We start from the raw sequence: 20,375 nt of genomic DNA, 5'->3' as shown, positions 1-20,375 counted from the left end.
CAATTTAATATCATTAACCCTGTAATTTGAATTTTGTAGAAATGTTATATTTATTCCTGTTAACTGTGGAAATTTATATTGATTATATAAATTTTCATTTTTTAGTTATTGTATGGATCTTTTCATCAAAGAGTGTCCTTTAAGCTGGGAACTCAAAAAATCGTCGACTTCTCTTAGTCACCCAAATATGAACACTAAAACACTTAACGAATCGTTGAATTATGATCGACATTATTTCCTACGATCTTTATACTATCTAAAACATTACATTTTATTATGTCACTAGTTCAAATATTACAATTACAGTCTTTTCATTAGTACCTTGTTTTTCTTTTCGCTATCAAGAAAATCGTCGTTTTTACTCTTCCAAATACCCAAAATATTTTGATCATTTTACAAAAATTAATGGAAAAAGGGAATAAAGCGCCGCTCTCTCTATCATATAAATTACAATTTTAATTACATGCAGAATTTTCTTTATGTATAACTTCACAACGTTTATTTCTTATTCTAAATAAAACAGTCTAGGGTGACAATAATCCAGTAGGAGGCAGTAAATGGGTTTTTTTTATCCTAGTCGTAATAACCCGGGTGTTCAGCCGCATTACCGCGGGTGGCTAAACGTTCCGCAGTTCGTTTTTTGTTTTTTTTCTATTCACGGGAAAACCGATGGAAACTGATTACTCGGGGAGAAAACACGACGGGAAATCAATAGCGCGCGCGGAGGCCGATGCGTATAACGGCCCCGGTTCTCGTATCCATCGACTTCGAGTCTTTTGACGTTTCAGAGACGACAGGGTTGCCGCGCTCGGATATCCAGGACAAGAGGAAATCGCTTTCATTCCCAGGGAACACCGGGGGCGTGTACCGTATTTCCTCCGTGGCGTAAACCCGGGCCTCCTCGATAATCGAGGACCTTGATTGAAAGGGGTGCAGATCCATTTCTATCAGCTTTTTGCTTATGACTTGTAATATTCGTAAAAAAAAATCTACAGACTCCTCTCGATTATTGTCCGCCTTGTTCTACACGATTATTGTCCAGGCGTTATCCCCATCACTGGGGGGGGGGGCATGGAATAATAAGGTGGTGAGTTATTTGAGATATTAATTCTTATTGACTCACCCTATGTATCATTAAAGACTACAACATATCCATGTGAGAACAAAAATCCGAAATGTTACTCCCAAAAAGTGTTCGATTTCGCGTGGAATGACCCAGTTGCAACGTGTTCCATACGACGAATACAGACTACTCTCGATTATTGTCTCGGGCTTGTTCTACACGATTATTGTCGCGGCTTTATCCCCACTACTGGAGAGAGCATGGAATATGTCAAACGCATACTAATTCATTGTAACGTTTTCTGATACAATTGATAGGTGACGAGTTATTTTAGATATTTGTTCTTATTGACTCACCCTATGTGTCATTAAAGGCTACAGCATATCCAAGTGACAACAAAATCTGGAATGTTGCTCCCAAATAGTGTTCGATTTCGCGTCGAATGACCCAGGTGCAACGTGTTCCATACGAAAAATACAGATTCCTCTCGATTATTGTCCACCTGGTTCTACACGATTATTGTCCAGGCGTTATCCCCACTAGTAAATATAGTACTACCCATGTAGTAAATAAAGAATACAGATGTCATGAAGTTTGTGAAGTGGAATAAAGAAAAGACTGTATACAGGTCGATTTACAAATAGTACGACAGTAAATCGCAGTTTTTGTGTTACTGAAAATGATCTATTATACATAATTATGTGTCCAATTTTGAATTTGTTAACTATTATATTATACATAATAATGTATCCAATTTTAAATTCGTTAATTATTATATTGTCCTGACTACTGTCTATTCTTATTTCACGTTGCAAATGTTATTTGTTCCACAGAATTCCTAAGACGAAATTAATTTCATTTCATTGTAGATGGAAAACAGGGCTACCATTAATTTCTAAGCGACACGTTTCATAAACCCTTCTCTCGCACGCTGTCACCCTCGAGGGAAACTGCAGGATTTAATATCCAGCATGCTTTTAGCGACGAAAGAGTTGATTTGCAACCCTCTGTACGTCGTCGCTCGAGATATTTTTTTTTCATTAGTAAAACCTCGAGAGAGCCCATAAATCGATGTTAAGAAAATATTTGTAATTACCGATACAATGTCGTTGTCTCTGGTATCGTCGCTTGGGATCGTAGTGTATCAAAAATGCGAGACAGTGTCATTATTAATTAATATGTATCGTTCAGAGACACAAGAGAGAATGGAACAGATGAAAGCAATTGTAATTACAGTAATTGCAACTGCTGTACCCTTGCTTATAGATATTTGTATTCCTTCCTCAAATAATTCTATTTTAATATTCATTATACAATAAAGTATAATATTGTGGACTATTGATATTTACTTAATTTTTAGTTATTATAATATTATAGTCAAGTACGTATTAATATACTTCAAAAATTCAAAATGACGTCAAACCATAAGAAATTCCTCTTACTTAACTAGGATGTTAGACTACATAGATATTTGTATTTCTTCCTCAAATAATTCTATTTTAATATTCATTATACGATAAAGTATAATATTGTGGAGTATTGATATTTACTTAATTTTTAGTTATTATAATATTATAGTCAAGTACATATTAATATACTTAAAAAATTCAAAATGACGTCAAACCATAAGAAACTCCTCTTACTTAACTAGGATATTACACTAGATATTTGTATTCCTTCCTCAAATAATTCTATTTTAATATTCATTATACGATAAAACATAATATTGTTCAGTATTGATATTTACTTAACTTTTAGTTATTATAATACTAGAGTCAAGTACACATTAATATACTTAAAAAATCCAAAATGGCGTCAAACCATAAGAAATTCGTCTTATCGTTAGAATTACCGACAATAAACATACATTTATTTCTGTCAGATCGATAAACGTGACAAACCTTTGAAAATATACAAATTTGTACATTTAATAAAATATACATATTTGTAAATTTCTTCATTTTCATATTACAGTAAAAGTCGTGAAAATGCATTGTTGTAACATTTTAAATCATCGTTATAACAATGTATACTAACCAGGTATTTTGACTACTTCGGTAGGTCTAGTGTCTGTACACGTTCCAAAGTATTAGAGAATCTACAATTACAATAATTAAAAATAGAAGAAATGAATGTTTCCATTGATCCATTGTAATGTACATACATACGAAAAGAATTAAAAAAAAATTTGAAAGGATACCACAGATACCATTATACAGTCTTAAATCATCGATGAAAGCAATTTTGTTGTAATGCTCCAATATTTTCCGTCGCATTAATTGAATTTATTCTCTTCTTGTTGCAGGAGCAAACCAAAGACATTCGCGTTCGACCATTGTTTCCACTCTCTGGACCCGACCGCGGAGAATTTCGCGAGTCAGGAGGTCGTATTCGACGCCCTGGGCCGCGACATTTTGGACAATGCGTTCCAGGGCTACAACGCCTGCATTTTCGCTTACGGACAAACCGGTGAGTGTTACAAAAAAAATATAACTTTACAATGCTGTTAAGAAAACGACAAAACGCGAAAACGTTAAAGGCTGATTTCACCCTTATCGGAGTGATTTTTGACAGGAACAAGTTGCATACATTAACACTAAAACTACCAACAATAAACTAGGACCCATAGAGGTTTATTGTCTAGTTTTAAGTCTCACGAATAGAATCCCGTTGGAATTTTTACTTAATTTCTTACAGGACGTTTGCAAAGTGTCGCACCGATTAAAACGTGGCTTTTTGGAAGACCGCCCTCTACAGCGATCGTGGTTAACTAAAAATGCTAGAAAAAATTTCTTTATGTTCTTAATAATATATATAATAGCGTACAAAAGAAATTATGTTTCTAAATATAATAGTTTTTTTTTATAAAAAAATATTAAGAAAGTGTCGTTTTTCTGCAATTTTGAATGAGAAAGTCCCTTTAAAAGAATAAATGTAATGTCCAAGTGACACCGAACAAAAGTTGCAATCAGAATCGCAACGATGCGTAGAACCATGCGGAAACAGGTGACACAAAAGGACAATTTCAATGGTGTACACGAGAATTCGACCTTGGTGTATTACCTACCGCGACCTTCCGGGTACAGCCACACCCGGTGTAATTCGCGGCTGATTAAACTCCCTTCACGCGGAACGCTTCCACGTGCTTCGATCAGTGTCCCGTTTCATTTGCATTGTATCGCCGTCTCGGGTTACGGATTCGTCACCTCGTCGTCGTTCTGGCCGTTGTTCGTGCGGTTTTTAAGCCGCCCTTCCACCAACGGATTATCATTACCGAGTGGTCACGAGATTATCCCGTCGCCTTATCGACATCGGAATATAATTACAGTAATGCAGGCTATATACAGTGAGGTTTGCCTCGAGGCCTGGTCTCATGAGGTCGTTTTACGTTAGCAGGTCTTACACGGTGAGGTTTACGTCGAGGCCTGGCCTCGTGAGGTCGTCTCACGTTAGGGGAGCTGGGTCTCTTGAAGCCTCCTGATATTATACAGGGTGTCCCAAAGTAGCTTCGACTCTTGGAAATGAGGGGTTCCTGGAGTGATTTGATTCAACATTTTTCTGAGCGAAAATGTTATCCGAGACTTTGTTAACGAGATGTTAAAAATATAATCTCGGTCCGCAGACTCGCGCTATGATTAGTCGAGGTTTTTTTTGTTAATTTTATTATGATTTAAATGTTTATTTATGATACAGATAAATGAGATTTAAAGTCTAGTCATCATGTAATATCGGCCAGAAATTTTGGATTTTGATTACGAAGAAAATAAGGTGCACAAAGGTTGAGTTCATAAAAAATAGTGACATAAAGTGGTGCTTGCAGGATGTATCAGTACTTTCAACACTTTGCAGAAGAGGTACACAATTCATTCCGTGGTTTAAGAAAAACGACGTCAATTAAAGGTTAACTGGAAGCACCGAAACGTAAGGTTTAAGGGATGGAGAAAATAACGACGTCAATTAGGAGCCAAGAATAATAACGTTGTGGACCGTGATAACTGAAATTTCTTATAATGCCCTGGGCTGTAATTTAAAGGCCTCAGTCGCGAGACAGGGGTGCGGCAGTGGAAAGGTTAAGGGTTAATTGTGTCTGAGAAAAGAACAATGTTGGCTCCATGTAGTCGGGACAAATAACGGGGAAAACGGTGATAAGGAAAATTTACGTAATACTGTGAACGATAATATCGAGATTTACGTTGGAAAGAAGTCCGACTATCGAGGATTCCGAAATATATTTGAAATTTGTGTAATTAAAATCCACAAAGATTATTAGGGAAATTATAAAGTTAAGCACAAATGGAGTGCTTTGGTACGAAAATGTGAAAAATATTCAAAAAGTCGGAATTACCATATTCAGAGCTGTAAAATACAATTTTTGTACAGGAAGATCGAGAAACTGGATCTTAAAAGAGAAAACCGAATCAAAATCTGAACACAGATCAAAGAACCCACAAAGGAAGTTATTATAATTTATTACCCATGATCTATGTTTAATCCTGTCAGTATTTAGATTCGTTCTCTGAAGAATCACATCGTATTTATAAATCACCCAGTATATCTTCTACATTTCATTTTTATCAATTGTTGCAAAATATCGTCGTTCCAAAATCTGTATTCCCCAGATCCACATTCACGCAATTTATCCCCTCAACCCTCTACTGTCCAAATTAATTTTCAGTGTTCAAAATCCTTTTTACCTGTACAGGGTATCCCCAAATACAGTGATTTCTCGATGAATGCAACACGAGCAACGATAGGGGGTCCCCCGCTGGAATAAATCAAAACAGAATAAAATGAAGGTAAGCTAGAGACTCGGTTTCGGGTAAAAAACAAATTTATAAGGGTCTAAACACCTTTCCGCCTTGCTATCAATGCTTCAAAGCGAACCCGAATACGTCGCATTCATCGAGATATTACTGTAGTTGTAAGTCCTTGAAAGGGATAATTCCTGGGGTAATTTGAAAGAATTGTTTCCTTAGCAAAGTTGGTTACAAATCACCCTTTTCAAGGACTTACACTTATTTTGGGACATCCTGTATTAATGAAATGATCTATTATCTATTTACCTATTTTGGGACACTAAATACACTATTACACCTTTCAAGGACTTACACTTATTTTGGGACATCCCGTATTAATGAAATGATCTATTATCTGTTTACCTATTTTGGGACACTAAATACACTATTCTTACACCTTTCAAGAACTTACACATATTTTGGGACATCCTGTATTAATAAGATGATCTATTATCTATTTACCTATTTTGGGACATTAAATATACTATTCTTACACCTTTCAAGGACTTACACTTATTTTGGAACATCCTGTATTAATGAGATGATCTGTTATCTATTTACCTATTTTGGGACATTAAATATACTATTCTTACACCTTTCAAGGACTTACACTTATTTTGGAACATCCTGTAGTAATCAGATGATCTATTATATATTATCTATTTACCTATTTTGGGACACTAAATACACTATTCTGACATTTCGTCGGTGTTTACAAGGGGACATTGACCGAAGTGTCGCCTCGTGTCTATTGCCACGTCTGGCTGCTTGTCGTCAACGAGGGGAGGGGGTTGATTCTGTAAGGGGTGGACAGAGGAACGAGAAGAAAGAATCAGATTATGCACTTTTAGAGACTCTTGCATCTTCTCGGTGTACACTTAGCTGCTCGCTTGGCATCGACGAGTCGGATTTAACCTTTCGTTCCGTCATCCTCTCAAGTGCTTAGACCGATGTCGTACGAGGTAATGGATAAGAACGGAAAGCTTGTTAGGGGGTTTGAGGAAGCGAAGCCTACAGTCGATTGAGGGTTAACCATTCACGGTATATTGTTTAAATAGAGGCGATATCGGTAGTTTGCTGCAATTACAACACAAAATTGGCCAAATTTTATTTCGAATAACGAATAAAGTCCCAGGATTTATTTGCGAATAATGACTAACAATTTTATTCGATGAAAAATTATTCTTCCGTCATGAGTAAGTCTGTTGCATTATTCGTTATTCCAAATAATTCTGCGACGAATAATGCCTATTGATAAGAAGATGAAGAACAATTATACTGATTCTTATAGATTTTTTTGTGCTGAATACGAATTTGTAAACAATTTTTTGTCATCACCCTCAGTTTCCGAGAATTTTTATTTAAACAAAAAAATTCATATTTTTAACTTTGAACATTTCCTGTGTTCAAACATTAATAGTTATTCAGTTCACTGTCAGCTTCGCCGGTTTTATTAAACTATTTCGCTCTTGTATTGAACACAAAACGAGTCTTACAAATTCTGTTAATGCTTTCTGGAAGGAAAATGTTTACTGCATCTGCTGACGAAGTCAGATTATGTCCTGCACCCTTACTTTTTGAAATACATTGATAAATATCTGTACAAATTAGTGCATTATGGGTGTCCCTTTGCCTTTGATCGTTGTTTAAACATGTTTAAATGTTGATAATGCGATAACAACGTATACAATTTAATCGGGAGAGTTTACAGAATAATTTGACGCAACAATTAATTGAATAACTATTAATTTTTGAATACAGGAAATGTTTAAAGTTGAAAATTTGCATTTTTTTTTAAATCAAATTTCTCGGAAACTGGGAGTGATGGCAAAAAACTATTTACGGATTCGTATTCAGCATAGAAGAATCTACAAGAATCAGCAACTGGATGTTCGAAGACAAAGAAAAAGTTCAATTTTGTTGACCAGTGTTGACTTCGTTATCTCTACGTGTTCATTATTAACCTTTCATTCTGACATGGAAATAGTTATTTACTCTTATTAAGAATCTCTTTGCATTTACGTTTACTTACTTAAGAAGATTATACTTTACTTCACTTGACAAAAATTGTTTTAATTAGATATAAGAATGACGTGAACTAAATTTCCTTAAAATAATAACTAAAATGGCAAGTCCACTGATTCGATCGGAAATCATTTTCAATTGACACTACGTTAATTTATCTAACGAAGTCGATCAATTTGTCTCTGAATTACTTTTCTACCTTCTCGACTTTCCTAACTCCGAAGAATCCAACGCAATCATACCATAACTACCAAAAACAAGGAAGAAGCAAACCCTCATAATAATCCACCCCTCTAAAAGGTCCGCCTCGTGGCCAAGTTATTATAATTACTTCCGAGCGCGGAATTACCTCCAAAAATCAAGGCACCAACTATAAACATTCTCCCAAAATAGAGAGAACGCCTCTTATCGTAACAACCGTGCTCGTTAAACCCTCCAATTTCCCACCCCCCGAAAACCCTCTTCGCTTCAATGACTCCAACTTCCCCCTGATAAGGGAAGTGCTGTGGCTAGCCGGTGGTTTCCTGTTATTTTCCCCGGATCAACCATTTCCTCCTTCGTTAAGGAGACATATACATCTAGGACGACCAATAAAGGTCGATTTTTATAATTTTTTCAAGGAGAAAGTAGAAAGAGTTTGTTCAAGGAGAAAGAGTTTTTTTTATTGCTTGCCATTTTCTATTGTAACGTCTGGATGTTTATGCATTTACAGTCAATTTTAATGTACAAAATGCAGTAAAATAAAGTCTTTAACAAAACTTAATGATATTTCTATATTATTATGAGTGTAATAAGACATCTAGTACAGGAAACATATTTTTATCTCATTTTCATATTTATAAATTAATGTTTAAAATTGTGAATTTGGATAAACATCCGCAGTCTAGTAATGACAATATTTTAAACAATTTTTAGAAATATTTATGCAAGAAAATAACGTGTTATTACAGCCAGGTTAACAAGATTTGTGGGGTCCATTGGCATTTTCGCAGGGTTTATCCGAAACATGAACGGTGATCATTTCCTTAAAATATACGAGTAAATCTAGTCCTCAACGTAACCGTTTTTGAATATGAATCTTAGTATTTTTTCGTTTATAGCCAAAAATCGAGTGGTTTTTTAACGAAAAATCAGTGTCTTAACTTTAAACAGACACCATTTTGTTAGAAATCAATTTATCAAAAAACGAGTACATTAAAGACTAGATTTACTCGTATATTTTAAAGAAATTATCATCGTTTACGTTTCAGGAGAACCCCGTGGAAATGTTGATTGGCACTGTGAACCAGTGATGGGCAATTCAGCGCCAGCGAAACTCACTGGCGGGCAATGTTGAATTATTACTGCGTCAAAGCAAAAATTATCCTACATTCTAGGAAATCTGACTCTGGACAAAGATACTGGAAAGATTGCTGAATTATAAATATATAAAAGTATATTCAAGAAAGTAAAGGTTTTACAAATGTTAATGTAAATTGTGGTCACGGAGGCTAATTCCAACGTTCTCGGTTTTCACGCACTGAGAAATGCAGGGGCCTGTTGTACAGAGTTTCGCTTACCTTTAAAAATGCTTGAAAAGAACTTTAATACCTGATCTCACTAACTAGACTTCTGGTATGAGTATGACCCCCGGATGAGCTGTACGCGCCCCTTTTTATACCCCGAAAATCGAGTCTAAAAGTAGTGGGGGCATGTTCCTCAATGGAAACTGCTTTCGAAGAAAATCTGGCCACGCCATGACACCCCGTGGGCAATTACATAGTCTGGTCGGATGTATTCCAACTTACGATAGGGTTAAGAGGTCACGAGAGTGTCTTCGTACGTAACAGCAGTATTTGATGCTATTCTCTAAAGTATTAAATGACTTATGGCGAATTGGTGCATTAAAAAATGTATAATTCGATTTAAAAAACTAAAGTTGATCTTCACATGACCTCAACGCGTCTCCATAGAGAAAAGTTACATCAGAAAGTGTGCCCCCTGATACCATTTTATTTTTGTCTGGAACAATTTCTTGATATCGTCAACAATTTCGGAGATATTTAAGTGGGTCGATTTAAATGGGACACCCTGAGTGTAACAAAAATCTTGTCCGACCCGGAAATGGGGCACTCGGGGGGTGAATTGGAACAAGTTTTTCCTTAGCAACAATGTAATCTTGGTCGGACAACATTTTTGTTACACCCTGTATATGTTCTTATTTTCTCTTTCTTTTCCCTTAATTTCTTTCTTTCTTCTTTTTAATTTTAATCTTAATTATAATTAACTATAATTTTATTATAATATGTTCTTTCTATTATTTGAATGTATATTGCACGAATTTACGGTCGTTGCCATAAATTATTATTGTTATAGTATGTGCCTTAATCGGGATATCTCGATGGATTTTTTTGTTCGTAGGGTCCGGGAAATCGTACACGATGATGGGTAGCGGGGAGAACAAGGGCATAATACCGCGGCTGTGCGACAATCTGTTCGACATGATCGCGAAACGGCAGAGCTCGGAGCTCACCTACAAGGTGGAGGTCTCGTACATGGAGATCTACAACGAGAAGGTGCACGACCTGCTGGACCCGAAGCCTAACAAACAGTCGCTAAAAGTCAGGGAGCACAATGTCCTCGGGCCCTACGTGGACGGGCTCAGTCAGCTCGCTGTCACGTCGTTTCAGGTAATTCAGAAGTACACATTAGAATCTTTAATTACGGCAATAACACTGTTAAACATATGGTAACTTTTTTTTTTTTATGAATTGTGTACATTCAGTAGGCGTTTTTTTAGAGGTCTGCATGAGCTGAATATGAATTTGCAAACTGTTTGTTTTTACAGAATATACAGTTTTTAGAAAAATTATTTTGGAACAAATATTGAAAATTTTCTTACCTGTGGAGAGGTTTTGTGCTTTTACAGTAATAGTTATGCAGGTGCTTTTGACACGAAGTAATTCTGCGGACTTTCCTGAACAAAGTAATGTAAATTGTTAATGTATTATAAACATCTAAGTATGTTTAAATAATGATCAAAAGGACACCCGAAAGACACCAATTTTTACTGATAGATTCCAATTTATTTCAAAATTTTTGCGGTTTGCAGATTTGTAATGTATAGATCAGTGTTGGGCAAAATGTAATCTAATTACAAAGTCCAAATTACAATTACAATGTAAATATAAGACAATTACAATTACATTGTAATTAACTATACTAAATTTACAATAAAAATTGCACTGTAATTGTAATTTAGATTTTGTAATTAGATTACATTTTGCCCAACTCTGATATAGATCTGTAAGAAACGCCTATTTAAGGTTATAAAATCGAAAAAGAAAAGTAAATAATTTCGATGACAAAGCGTGATCTAATGGGGAGATTAGTGTGACAGTTTTGTTCGTTGGTTTTCAACGAGCAACAATGTGTCCGATGCGTCTTTAGATTCTAGAGAGAGAAGACTATAATTGCGTGTTGAACACACGAAGCACACCGGTTCTCCTGTATTTATCACTTGCTTTGACCGGTGACTGGCGCGGTTCCAAAGTGAAACCGTTATGATCAATATCTGTCGTTGCAGTGCTTCATCAATTTAATCTCCGTTGGGATACAGTCTGGGAGTTGTGACTATATGTATATCGAGAAGAAATAATATTCAATTCTTTAGTATTTTTAGGTTTTCAGTAGAAACATTTTACATTTTGAAAAACAGCTTTCTCTGATATTGGTGGGATTATTCTTCGAGTAACTAGATAATTATTTAACCACAATCGAGAATCAAGTCTTCGAGTGACCAGATATTTATTTAGCCAAAATCAAGATTTAATTCATCAAGTAACCAGATAATTATTTAACTAAAATCGAGATTCAAGTCTTCGAGTGACCAGATATTTATTTAACCTAAATCAAGATTTAATTCATTATGCAACCAGATAATTATTTAACTAAAATCAAGATTTAATTCGTCAAGTAACCAGGTAATTATTTAACTAAAATCAAGATTCAATTCTTCGATTAACTAGATAATTATTATATAACCAAAATCGAGATTAAACTTTTCGTTGATTCTAACTTTTCCTGGACTATGTAATTTATATAATTCAATTTTTTGTAATACATTTCTCTGATTTCTTAATTTAATTTAATTTTTTCTCACACGGACAGAACAACTGTTCGATCAATAAGATAGTTAATTTTGTAACATTAATATGTGGAATATAATGTTTAATATATCATATAATAAATAAAAATATTGATAAAAGTATTCTCTTCATTCTTAACGTTTATACAGTAGCGGACAAAGAAGTTACCACTTTTCTGATTTTTTGTATTTGTGTTATTTCTAAATATCTCCCATAATATACTGGGTGTTATACAATTTTTAATTCTGTACCAGAATATCCATTAAACACATATCGAATTTTTAAGTTGACGTTAAAAAATAAAAAAGACAAAACAAATCAAAAAGATGGTAACTCTTTTGTCCGCTACTGTAAGTTATCTTCTTCGAATACCGATTATATTGACTTCAACGAGACAATTTATTTAATAAGTATCGACGCTCAAATTCTTTGTCCATTTCGATCGTTACCGTTAGAAATTAGGTTCATGCCTGACATCGATCGGATTGCTCCACGAGTATTTCAGCTCGGGCTGAAACAGCCGCGGCAAATTGATTGAACCGTCACGATCGCGATTGATCGAAATTAAACGGCTTCTACCGATCGTTCCGCCGCGGTGCGATCATTAAACGGACGGAGGTAATGATACACGATCCTTTCAGAAAGTAAAATCAGGTCGTTTTACATACGGCGGAGGTCAGTGGCTGCCTCTTTTATGCAACAAACACGTTTCGTGCATACCAGCAACACGTGATAACTCTCAATTTGCTCTGTCTATGATATATAGACACAGATACTAACATCATGTTCTTTCGTATACTATCTTTACTAAACGTTTTTTCGTCTTCTTATCTTCTATCTCGAACAACGAACTGCTTGATCCTTTATCTACCACTGAAAGTACTCGATTTTATTGAACTTATTACGAATTATTAATATACTGCGGATTTTTATGCAAAATGACCGGTTTTAAAGTAATTTGTAAAGATAAGAGCAAATATAGGAATTTTTTTCTTCTCTTAACCCTTGACACTAGTAATTCTTTTGATATTTTGTTTTCAATAATTCCCTATTCTTTTGGGTGTTTTATTTTAAATGTACTTCAGAAGATAGTTGGTTGATGGGAACCAATTTAAACAAATATTGAAATTGATGTCGCGTCACACTTGATTCTTTATCTACCATTGAAAGTACTCGATTTTATTGAACTTATTACGAATTATTAATATACTGCGGATTTTTATGCAAAATGACCGGTTTTAAAGTAATTTGTAAAGATAAGAGCAAATATAGGAATTTTTTTCTTCTCTTAACCCTTGACACTAGTAATTCTTTTGATATTTTGTTTTCAATAATTCCCTATTCTTTTGGGTGTTTTATTTTAAATGTACTTCAGAAGATAGTTGGTTGATGGGAAGCAATTTAAACAAATATTTTTCAGCATTTTTAATAGCATTGGAACTTTGCTAAAAGTGTCAAGTATGACTCAACATGAGAGTACATGTGAATAAAATTGACATCGAGTCACAGTTGACAGAAGAATTCAAAGGGTTAAATGTCTATTTAGGTTTAGAATTTTTAAATTAGTTAGAATTATTATTCTAAATTACATTAATTTCTATTTTTAGAAAACTAGTTGTATCCGATGAAAGCTTATCTTTTATTGTACTTCACAAAGCCCTATAAACTATAAATGTATCAATTCCTCAGTCTAATTAATAATATCCCAAAAATTTCAAAAAAATTTCTTCTATCATAGTTGTGATAACCTATCTTTATATTTTCAAATAACCACCCAAAAAGTTTTTTTTAAGCATGCAGACACGTCAAATAAAGAGCAATTCTATCAATGTCATAGGAAGCTGATTCATAAACGTTCAAAATAAATGTAAATTATAGTTTGAAAATTAAATAAGTACACTTGAAAGAACAGAACGAAATTATTATAGGGTCTAAATAAATATCTATTATCTAAGTATTGCTGACTACAGTTTCATGAACTGTACTTTGGCTAATACAAGAGACCTAAAATTGATATTTTAATAAAAATTGTAGGAAGTTTTTGAAAAAAAAAAAAAAGAAAAACATGGGCTTCAGAAGTAGGTACATAAGAAATATATAGGACGAAGATTTTTGAAACGATGCGACGGGAGAATAATAATGGATGGAAAACTGAACCTTGTAAATGATTTTCCAGGATATTGACAACCTGATGGCGGAGGGCAACAAGTCGCGTACGGTGGCGGCGACGAACATGAACTCGGAGAGCTCCCGCTCGCACGCCGTGTTCTCCGTGATACTCACGCAGACGTTGATAGACACGAAAAGCGGCGTCAGCGGGGAAAAAGTCTCCCGGATGAGCTTAGTGGACTTAGCAGGGAGCGAAAGGGCTGTGAAAACTGGGGCAGTGGGCGATAGGCTTAAAGAAGGAAGCAATATTAACAAGTAAAGATACTAATTTTCGTTCCTCAGCCTGGCAACTTTTTTTCTGTTCACTTTAAGTAAGATCCTAATTATCCGTCAAAATGGCTTGTTATTTTCATGGTAAAACTTTATACGAAGAGGCTACAGCGCAGATAGTTTAAATAATATCACCTTGCAAGAGTTATTGCAGAATATTCTGATGGACAATTATGCCTAGCAAATCGCCATTTTGACGGTAGCATGTAATTGATTATTTTAACGGTAGCTGGTTGTTGATCATGTTGACGATAGTTAGAAGCTGATCATTTTGACGATAGCCAATAGCTGATCATTTTGACGATAGCTGGCAGCTGATCATTTTAACGATAGCTAGTGTCTGATCATTTCGACGATAGCTAATAGGTGATCATTTGGAAGGTAGCTAGTAGCTAATTATTTTAACGAAATCCAATAGCTGATTTTTTTTATGATAGCTACTATGCGATCATTTTGACTATAGCTGGTGGCTGATTATTTTGATTATAGATGATGGCTGATCATTTTGACTATAGTTGGTAACTGGTCATTTTGATGATAGTTGGTAGTCGATCATTTGAACGATATCTAGTAGCTAATCATTTTGACGATACCCAATGGCTGATTTTTTTGACAATAGCCAATAGCTGATTTTTTTTACGATAACTACTAGCTGATCATTCTAATGATAGCTAGTGTCTGATTATTTTGACGATAGCTAATAGCTGATCATTTGGACGATAGCTAGTGGTTAATGGTTTTAACGATATCCAATAGCTGATCGTTTTAACGATAGCTTGTAGCTAATCATTTTAACGATACCCAATAGCTGATTTTTTTTACGGTAGCTAGTAGCTGATCTTTCTGGCGATGACTACCAACTAGCCTTTCTAAACCTTGTTGATAATTGCCCCTTTTGAACTTGGTTGACAATGGAATATTTTTAACCTGTTTAACAACTGGTTATTTTTAACCTGGTCGACAATTAACCATTTTGAACCTGGTTGACAATTGTTCATTTTGACGATAGCAAACCATTCTTTATCTTCACGATGATTCACAAGCATCTATTTTGATGGGAACTTAATGTTGGCTAGCAACCAATTACTTCTACCACGTTAAACAATCTCACGTTTTAATTATATTCTATTTAACAGTCGGATATTTTGTCAACAATTTGCAATCGACTATCTTGACGATGATTAGCTACCAGCCATTTCTGTTGATGATTCCAATCCAGCGTTAAACGAGATTGGCCTAAGGAGATCCTTTGTCAATATGCCACAAATCAATAAACAATTAAATACTGTGAAATAACTTGGCGTGATTCGTATAAAATAACCATTAGATTTTGATTCGACGGTAGTTTGTTTGCCTTCGAGTTCTATCACAGTAGAATAACATGAAATAATTGAGCACTTTCAGAAATTGTTTCCTGAGTAAATATGTTTCTCGTATCAATGTCGATTAAACTGTCCAATTGATTTTACCAATAAATTTAGTTGCCGCATGAACGATGCTCGGAAGTGTTCAGTTTCATTTTGAATCACCCAGCGAGTTGATCGATCGCGGGATACACGAGGGACAAATATTTGCAGATCCCTAACGACGTTGGGTCTAGTCATTTCGAAGCTGGCGGATCAGAATTCCGGAAGTAATAAGAATAAGGACAAGTTCGTGCCGTACAGAGATTCTGTGTTAACGTGGCTGCTAAAGGTATTATTTAACATTATATTCTTCTTAAAACATTTAAAAGAATCTGTCAACTCTTCCATTGCATTTTAACACTAGAACTACCGAACCCATCGAAATGACGGATTTCAGATTTTTATTTTACAATTACTGAAATCCTAGAGGTACTTTCATCGGAATTTATGTTAATCTCTAATTTTTTATATATTTTATAATATAGTATACTAAGTTATATTGCATTATATATTACACAATTTAACTGAGCATACATTAAATGCTGGTAGTTTTAGTTGTTAATCGTACTCTTGATTTTCAAGGTATATAAACCATCGATTCTCTACATTTCAAATTTTCAAAATATATCCTAATTTCTAAGATACTGTTTCAAATTATCTATGCTTCAAAAATAAAACCTCAGATTTAAAAATACTACAGAAACTTTACAAATTACTTAATAATATTCTAAAGCAAAATGTACCTTAATTTTCCAATAATATTCCGGTTGGCGTATAAATAATATGAATTTTTCAGTTAGATGCGTCAGTAATGTAAATTCTCAACGTGATACTTTTGTTTTACTCTCATCACAATTTTTCGAGGACAAATTGTATTGTTCAAGTGATATGTTACACAGTACATATGGAAAGTATATACACTCAACTCTTTTTTTACACAGAAGTTGCACTCATCAAAAAATTGTATAAAAAAACCGTGCAAAAAATGCGTTTTCTATAGTAAAATGGGAGATACGTTCTAAGTGATTAAAAAACCGTGTAAGATGAAATAAAGAACTATATTTTATTCAAAAAACCGTGTAAAAAAGTGACTAAAATATATATGTCAATATTTATTTTAAAGATTTGATTTTGTGGCACGCTTAGCAACTTTTAGATATTTCACTGAGACTATCTATCCAATTATTGAGTGTCAGGGAATCATTTTTCATTTAACAGCTTAATAGTGTACTGATGTACTTCGCTAAATGATCAAATTTAAGCTCTTATCAATGTGTGAGTTAATTTGAAAAAAAAAACCTTACTTTGCCCTTCATTGCCTTACGTGACGTAATAACTAACTTTTCGTAAACTATCTACCTTCCTTTCGTTTCATTTGCTCACATCGACGATAATTTTTAAGTCAGAGGGAATAACACGTATAAGAAAAAAGAAAGACGGTTTTTTCCTTGCACCGTGTTAAAGGAAATAAACCGTGTAAAAAGAAGAAATATGGTTTTTTATCTTCGACCGTGTTATTTAAAAATCGTGCAAAAAAACAGTTAGGTGTATATTTTGTTTTGATGTTCGAATAAAAAGTTTTTCCATTTATCCATCAACTCGATATATTGTTGACAATAACGTTTCAATGTAAATAGAGTAATTATTGGAAGGTTTCGTGGATTGTTTCGCCTGTGAAAATATTTTTCCCCGATTCCAGGATAATCTCGGCGGAAACAGTAAAACCGTGATGGTGGCCACTACATCACCCGCGGCGGACAATTACGAGGAAACGCTTTCCACCCTCCGATACGCGGACAGAGCGAAGAGGATCGTGAATCACGCGGTGGTCAACGAGGATCCAAACGCAAGAATTATTCGGGAACTTAGGCAAGAGGTGGAGGCGCTGAAGGAGATGCTGCTGCACGCGACCGTAAGAAGATTCAAATTAACAACAGAACCGTTCACTTTAGACGACACTACCATCGCGATAACACAAAGATCTGGAAGTTATATCTCCGTTAAATAATTTCGCTAGGAAGTTTTATCTCTGGTGAATACAGATGAAACTCGGCCATGGAGTAGATATTGAATACCAGAACAAAAGATAATTAGAAAATGGTTGTTGATTCGCAGTAGTGTTTATTTCGAGTTTGATGTGTCGATGAGAAAGTAGAAACTAGACACTGTCCCAGAAGATATTTTATAGTTTCAAATTACTCTAGTAGAAAATTTTGTACTTTATTAAATTTAGCCACAAAGTGGATGTTTGGTAACAATCTAGAAGGAAATTAGGAAAAAACTCATACATGGCAGTGTTTTTCTAAGTTTGGATAATTGTAAAAATAGAATTAATAAGATAGAAACGAAACATTGTCCCAGAAGATATTTTATACTTTCAAATTACTCTAGTAGAAAATTTTGTACTTTATTAAATTCAGCCACAAAGTGGATGTTTGGTAATAATCTAGAAGGAAATTAGGAAAAGCTCATACATGGCAGTGCTTTACTAAGTTTGGATAATTTCAAAAATAGAATTAACAAAATAGAAACGAGACACTGTCCTAGAAGATATTTTATACTTTCAAATTATTCTAGTCGAAAATTTTGTTTACCAGAACAAAAGATAATTAGAATCATCAATTAGTCTTTGCAAAAGGAAGTTCTTATTCATTGAAGGAAATCTTTGACAACTACAGAATGATAGCTGTAGCAGATGAAATTTCACAGTTATAACTGGATTAATTTTTCAATCTCATCGTTTATGAATTAAGGGACAAGGATCGATAGTGTGCCAGCAACGCACAGACATAACGGAGAAACTGTCGGAATCGGAGCGACTGATGAAGGAGATGTCGCAGACGTGGGAGGAGAAACTGGTGAAAACTGAGAGGCTGCAACACGAGAGGCAACAGGCCTTGGAAAAAATGGGTATCAGTGTGCAAGCGTCCGGTATCCAAGTCGAGAAGAACAAATACTATCTTGTGAATCTTAACGACGATCCCAGCTTGAACGAATTATTAGTCTATTATCTCAAGGTACTAACCATCAATTTACCACTACTAAAACGCGTTACCTGTCAGGATTTAGCGAGCCCGTAAATTCAGTGGAGCATCGAAACGATCGTGTTGCAAATATGGCCAGTAGCAAGTTAACAGAAACATTTAAAAACCTGGATTAAGTTAAATGGATCATTTTTTTATTAACACTTTCACACTTGATAATGTATTTCACGATTGTTAGAATCTAAAATTTGAAGAAAAATACTTTCGACAGAATAATAAATCTGGGGAAGGATTATTTTATGCTGAATTATGATGATTTCAGCGTTGAGACTTGGGATAATTTTCTTTTTCTTTATCACTGGCGACTTGAAAGAAATTTAGTTTAGTTTTTCAAATTCAAAAGTAGAAGAAGAATACATGGTGAAGTGATTTCTGGAAATATAAATCTAAGGGAGGATTATTTTGCTCTGTATTATGATGATTTCAGTGTTAAGACTTGGGATAAGTTTCTTTTCTTTTATCGCTGGCTACATGAAACAAATTTAATTCAACTCTGGACGTTAACTTAAATAGACATACATGGGTCTTAAATAGATGTCATATCTAGTTAAATGGCAATATGAGGGGTTAAGTATCGATTCTATGCATCTATAGTACATCCATGTGTAATAACTTAATAACACCCAGAAGTGAGCACAATTTAATGCCTAGACGGCTGATTTGATTTCTCTGAAGCACGCCTTAATCCGTAAAACTTAGTAAAATCAAATCTTCGATATGAAATGAATGAAACCCTAACGAAAATAGGGGACTTCAGTTTATTAGGATGATCCATGAATAAATTCCCCATTGCAGTTCATAAATAACTCTCCTTTTCCCTTTCTGAAATTTTCATCAGTTCAAGACAATTGCAACTAATAATAATAATCTATTACCCATAATTTTACAGTTGCTATTAAATTTTATGGCTCACCTCAACGATTCAGTCTCCAGAACAACAAACTTGCATAAAAATCTTCCATCTAGAAATCACATTTTTATTTCCCTTTCTCCCCTAATAAAACGCACAATAGACCTATCGAACTCCCACTTACAGTCGACTGAACTCCAACACCGCGAAAATACGCGATCATCCCGTAGTCCTAGCATTAACGAAGTTACGTGGACATCGATCGGTGCTCCGTCTGACGTTATAATTTACGAGCTTGCTGTGTACCATGGTACACGCAGTGTATCATTGAACCATCGTCCATGTTCTAAATCAGGAGAGGACACTGGTGGGCGGACGCTCCGCGAAAACAGATCAGGACATCCAGCTCCATGGTCTGGGTATCCTACCTGAGCATTGCGTGATCACAATAGAGGAATCTGGGCTGTACATGACGCCGCTGAACGGCGCCAGGTGTTTCGTGAACGGCACCCAGGTCGTCGAGAAAACTCCCCTTTTACACGGCGACAGGATCGTATGGGGGAATCACCACTTCTTTCGGGTGAACTGTCCCAGAAGCGCAACAGGTACGGACCCCAATTTTGTT

At 34.9% G+C, this 20,375-nt stretch overlaps 1 protein-coding gene across 1 annotated transcript in view; it reads left to right on the top strand.

Moving 5' to 3' along the window:
• Positions 1 to 20,375, top strand: part of LOC107187760 (kinesin-like protein KIF13B) — a 171,967-nt gene that overhangs the window by 119,683 nt on the left and 31,909 nt on the right. Inside the window, 7 exon segments of the mRNA XM_015575925.1 lie at positions 3,369 to 3,532; positions 10,285 to 10,553; positions 14,188 to 14,435; positions 16,028 to 16,145; positions 17,556 to 17,768; positions 18,610 to 18,873; positions 20,106 to 20,355. Coding sequence (XP_015431411.1) covers positions 3,369 to 3,532; positions 10,285 to 10,553; positions 14,188 to 14,435; positions 16,028 to 16,145; positions 17,556 to 17,768; positions 18,610 to 18,873; positions 20,106 to 20,355 — 1,526 coding nt within the window.

The sequence above is a fragment of the Dufourea novaeangliae genome, unplaced genomic scaffold (assembly GCF_001272555.1).
Source record: "Dufourea novaeangliae isolate 0120121106 unplaced genomic scaffold, ASM127255v1 scaffold101, whole genome shotgun sequence".
NCBI lineage: Eukaryota > Metazoa > Arthropoda > Insecta > Hymenoptera > Halictidae > Dufourea > Dufourea novaeangliae.
Note: the sequence above shows the minus strand (reverse complement) of the source record. Positions and strands in the feature narration are given on the sequence as shown.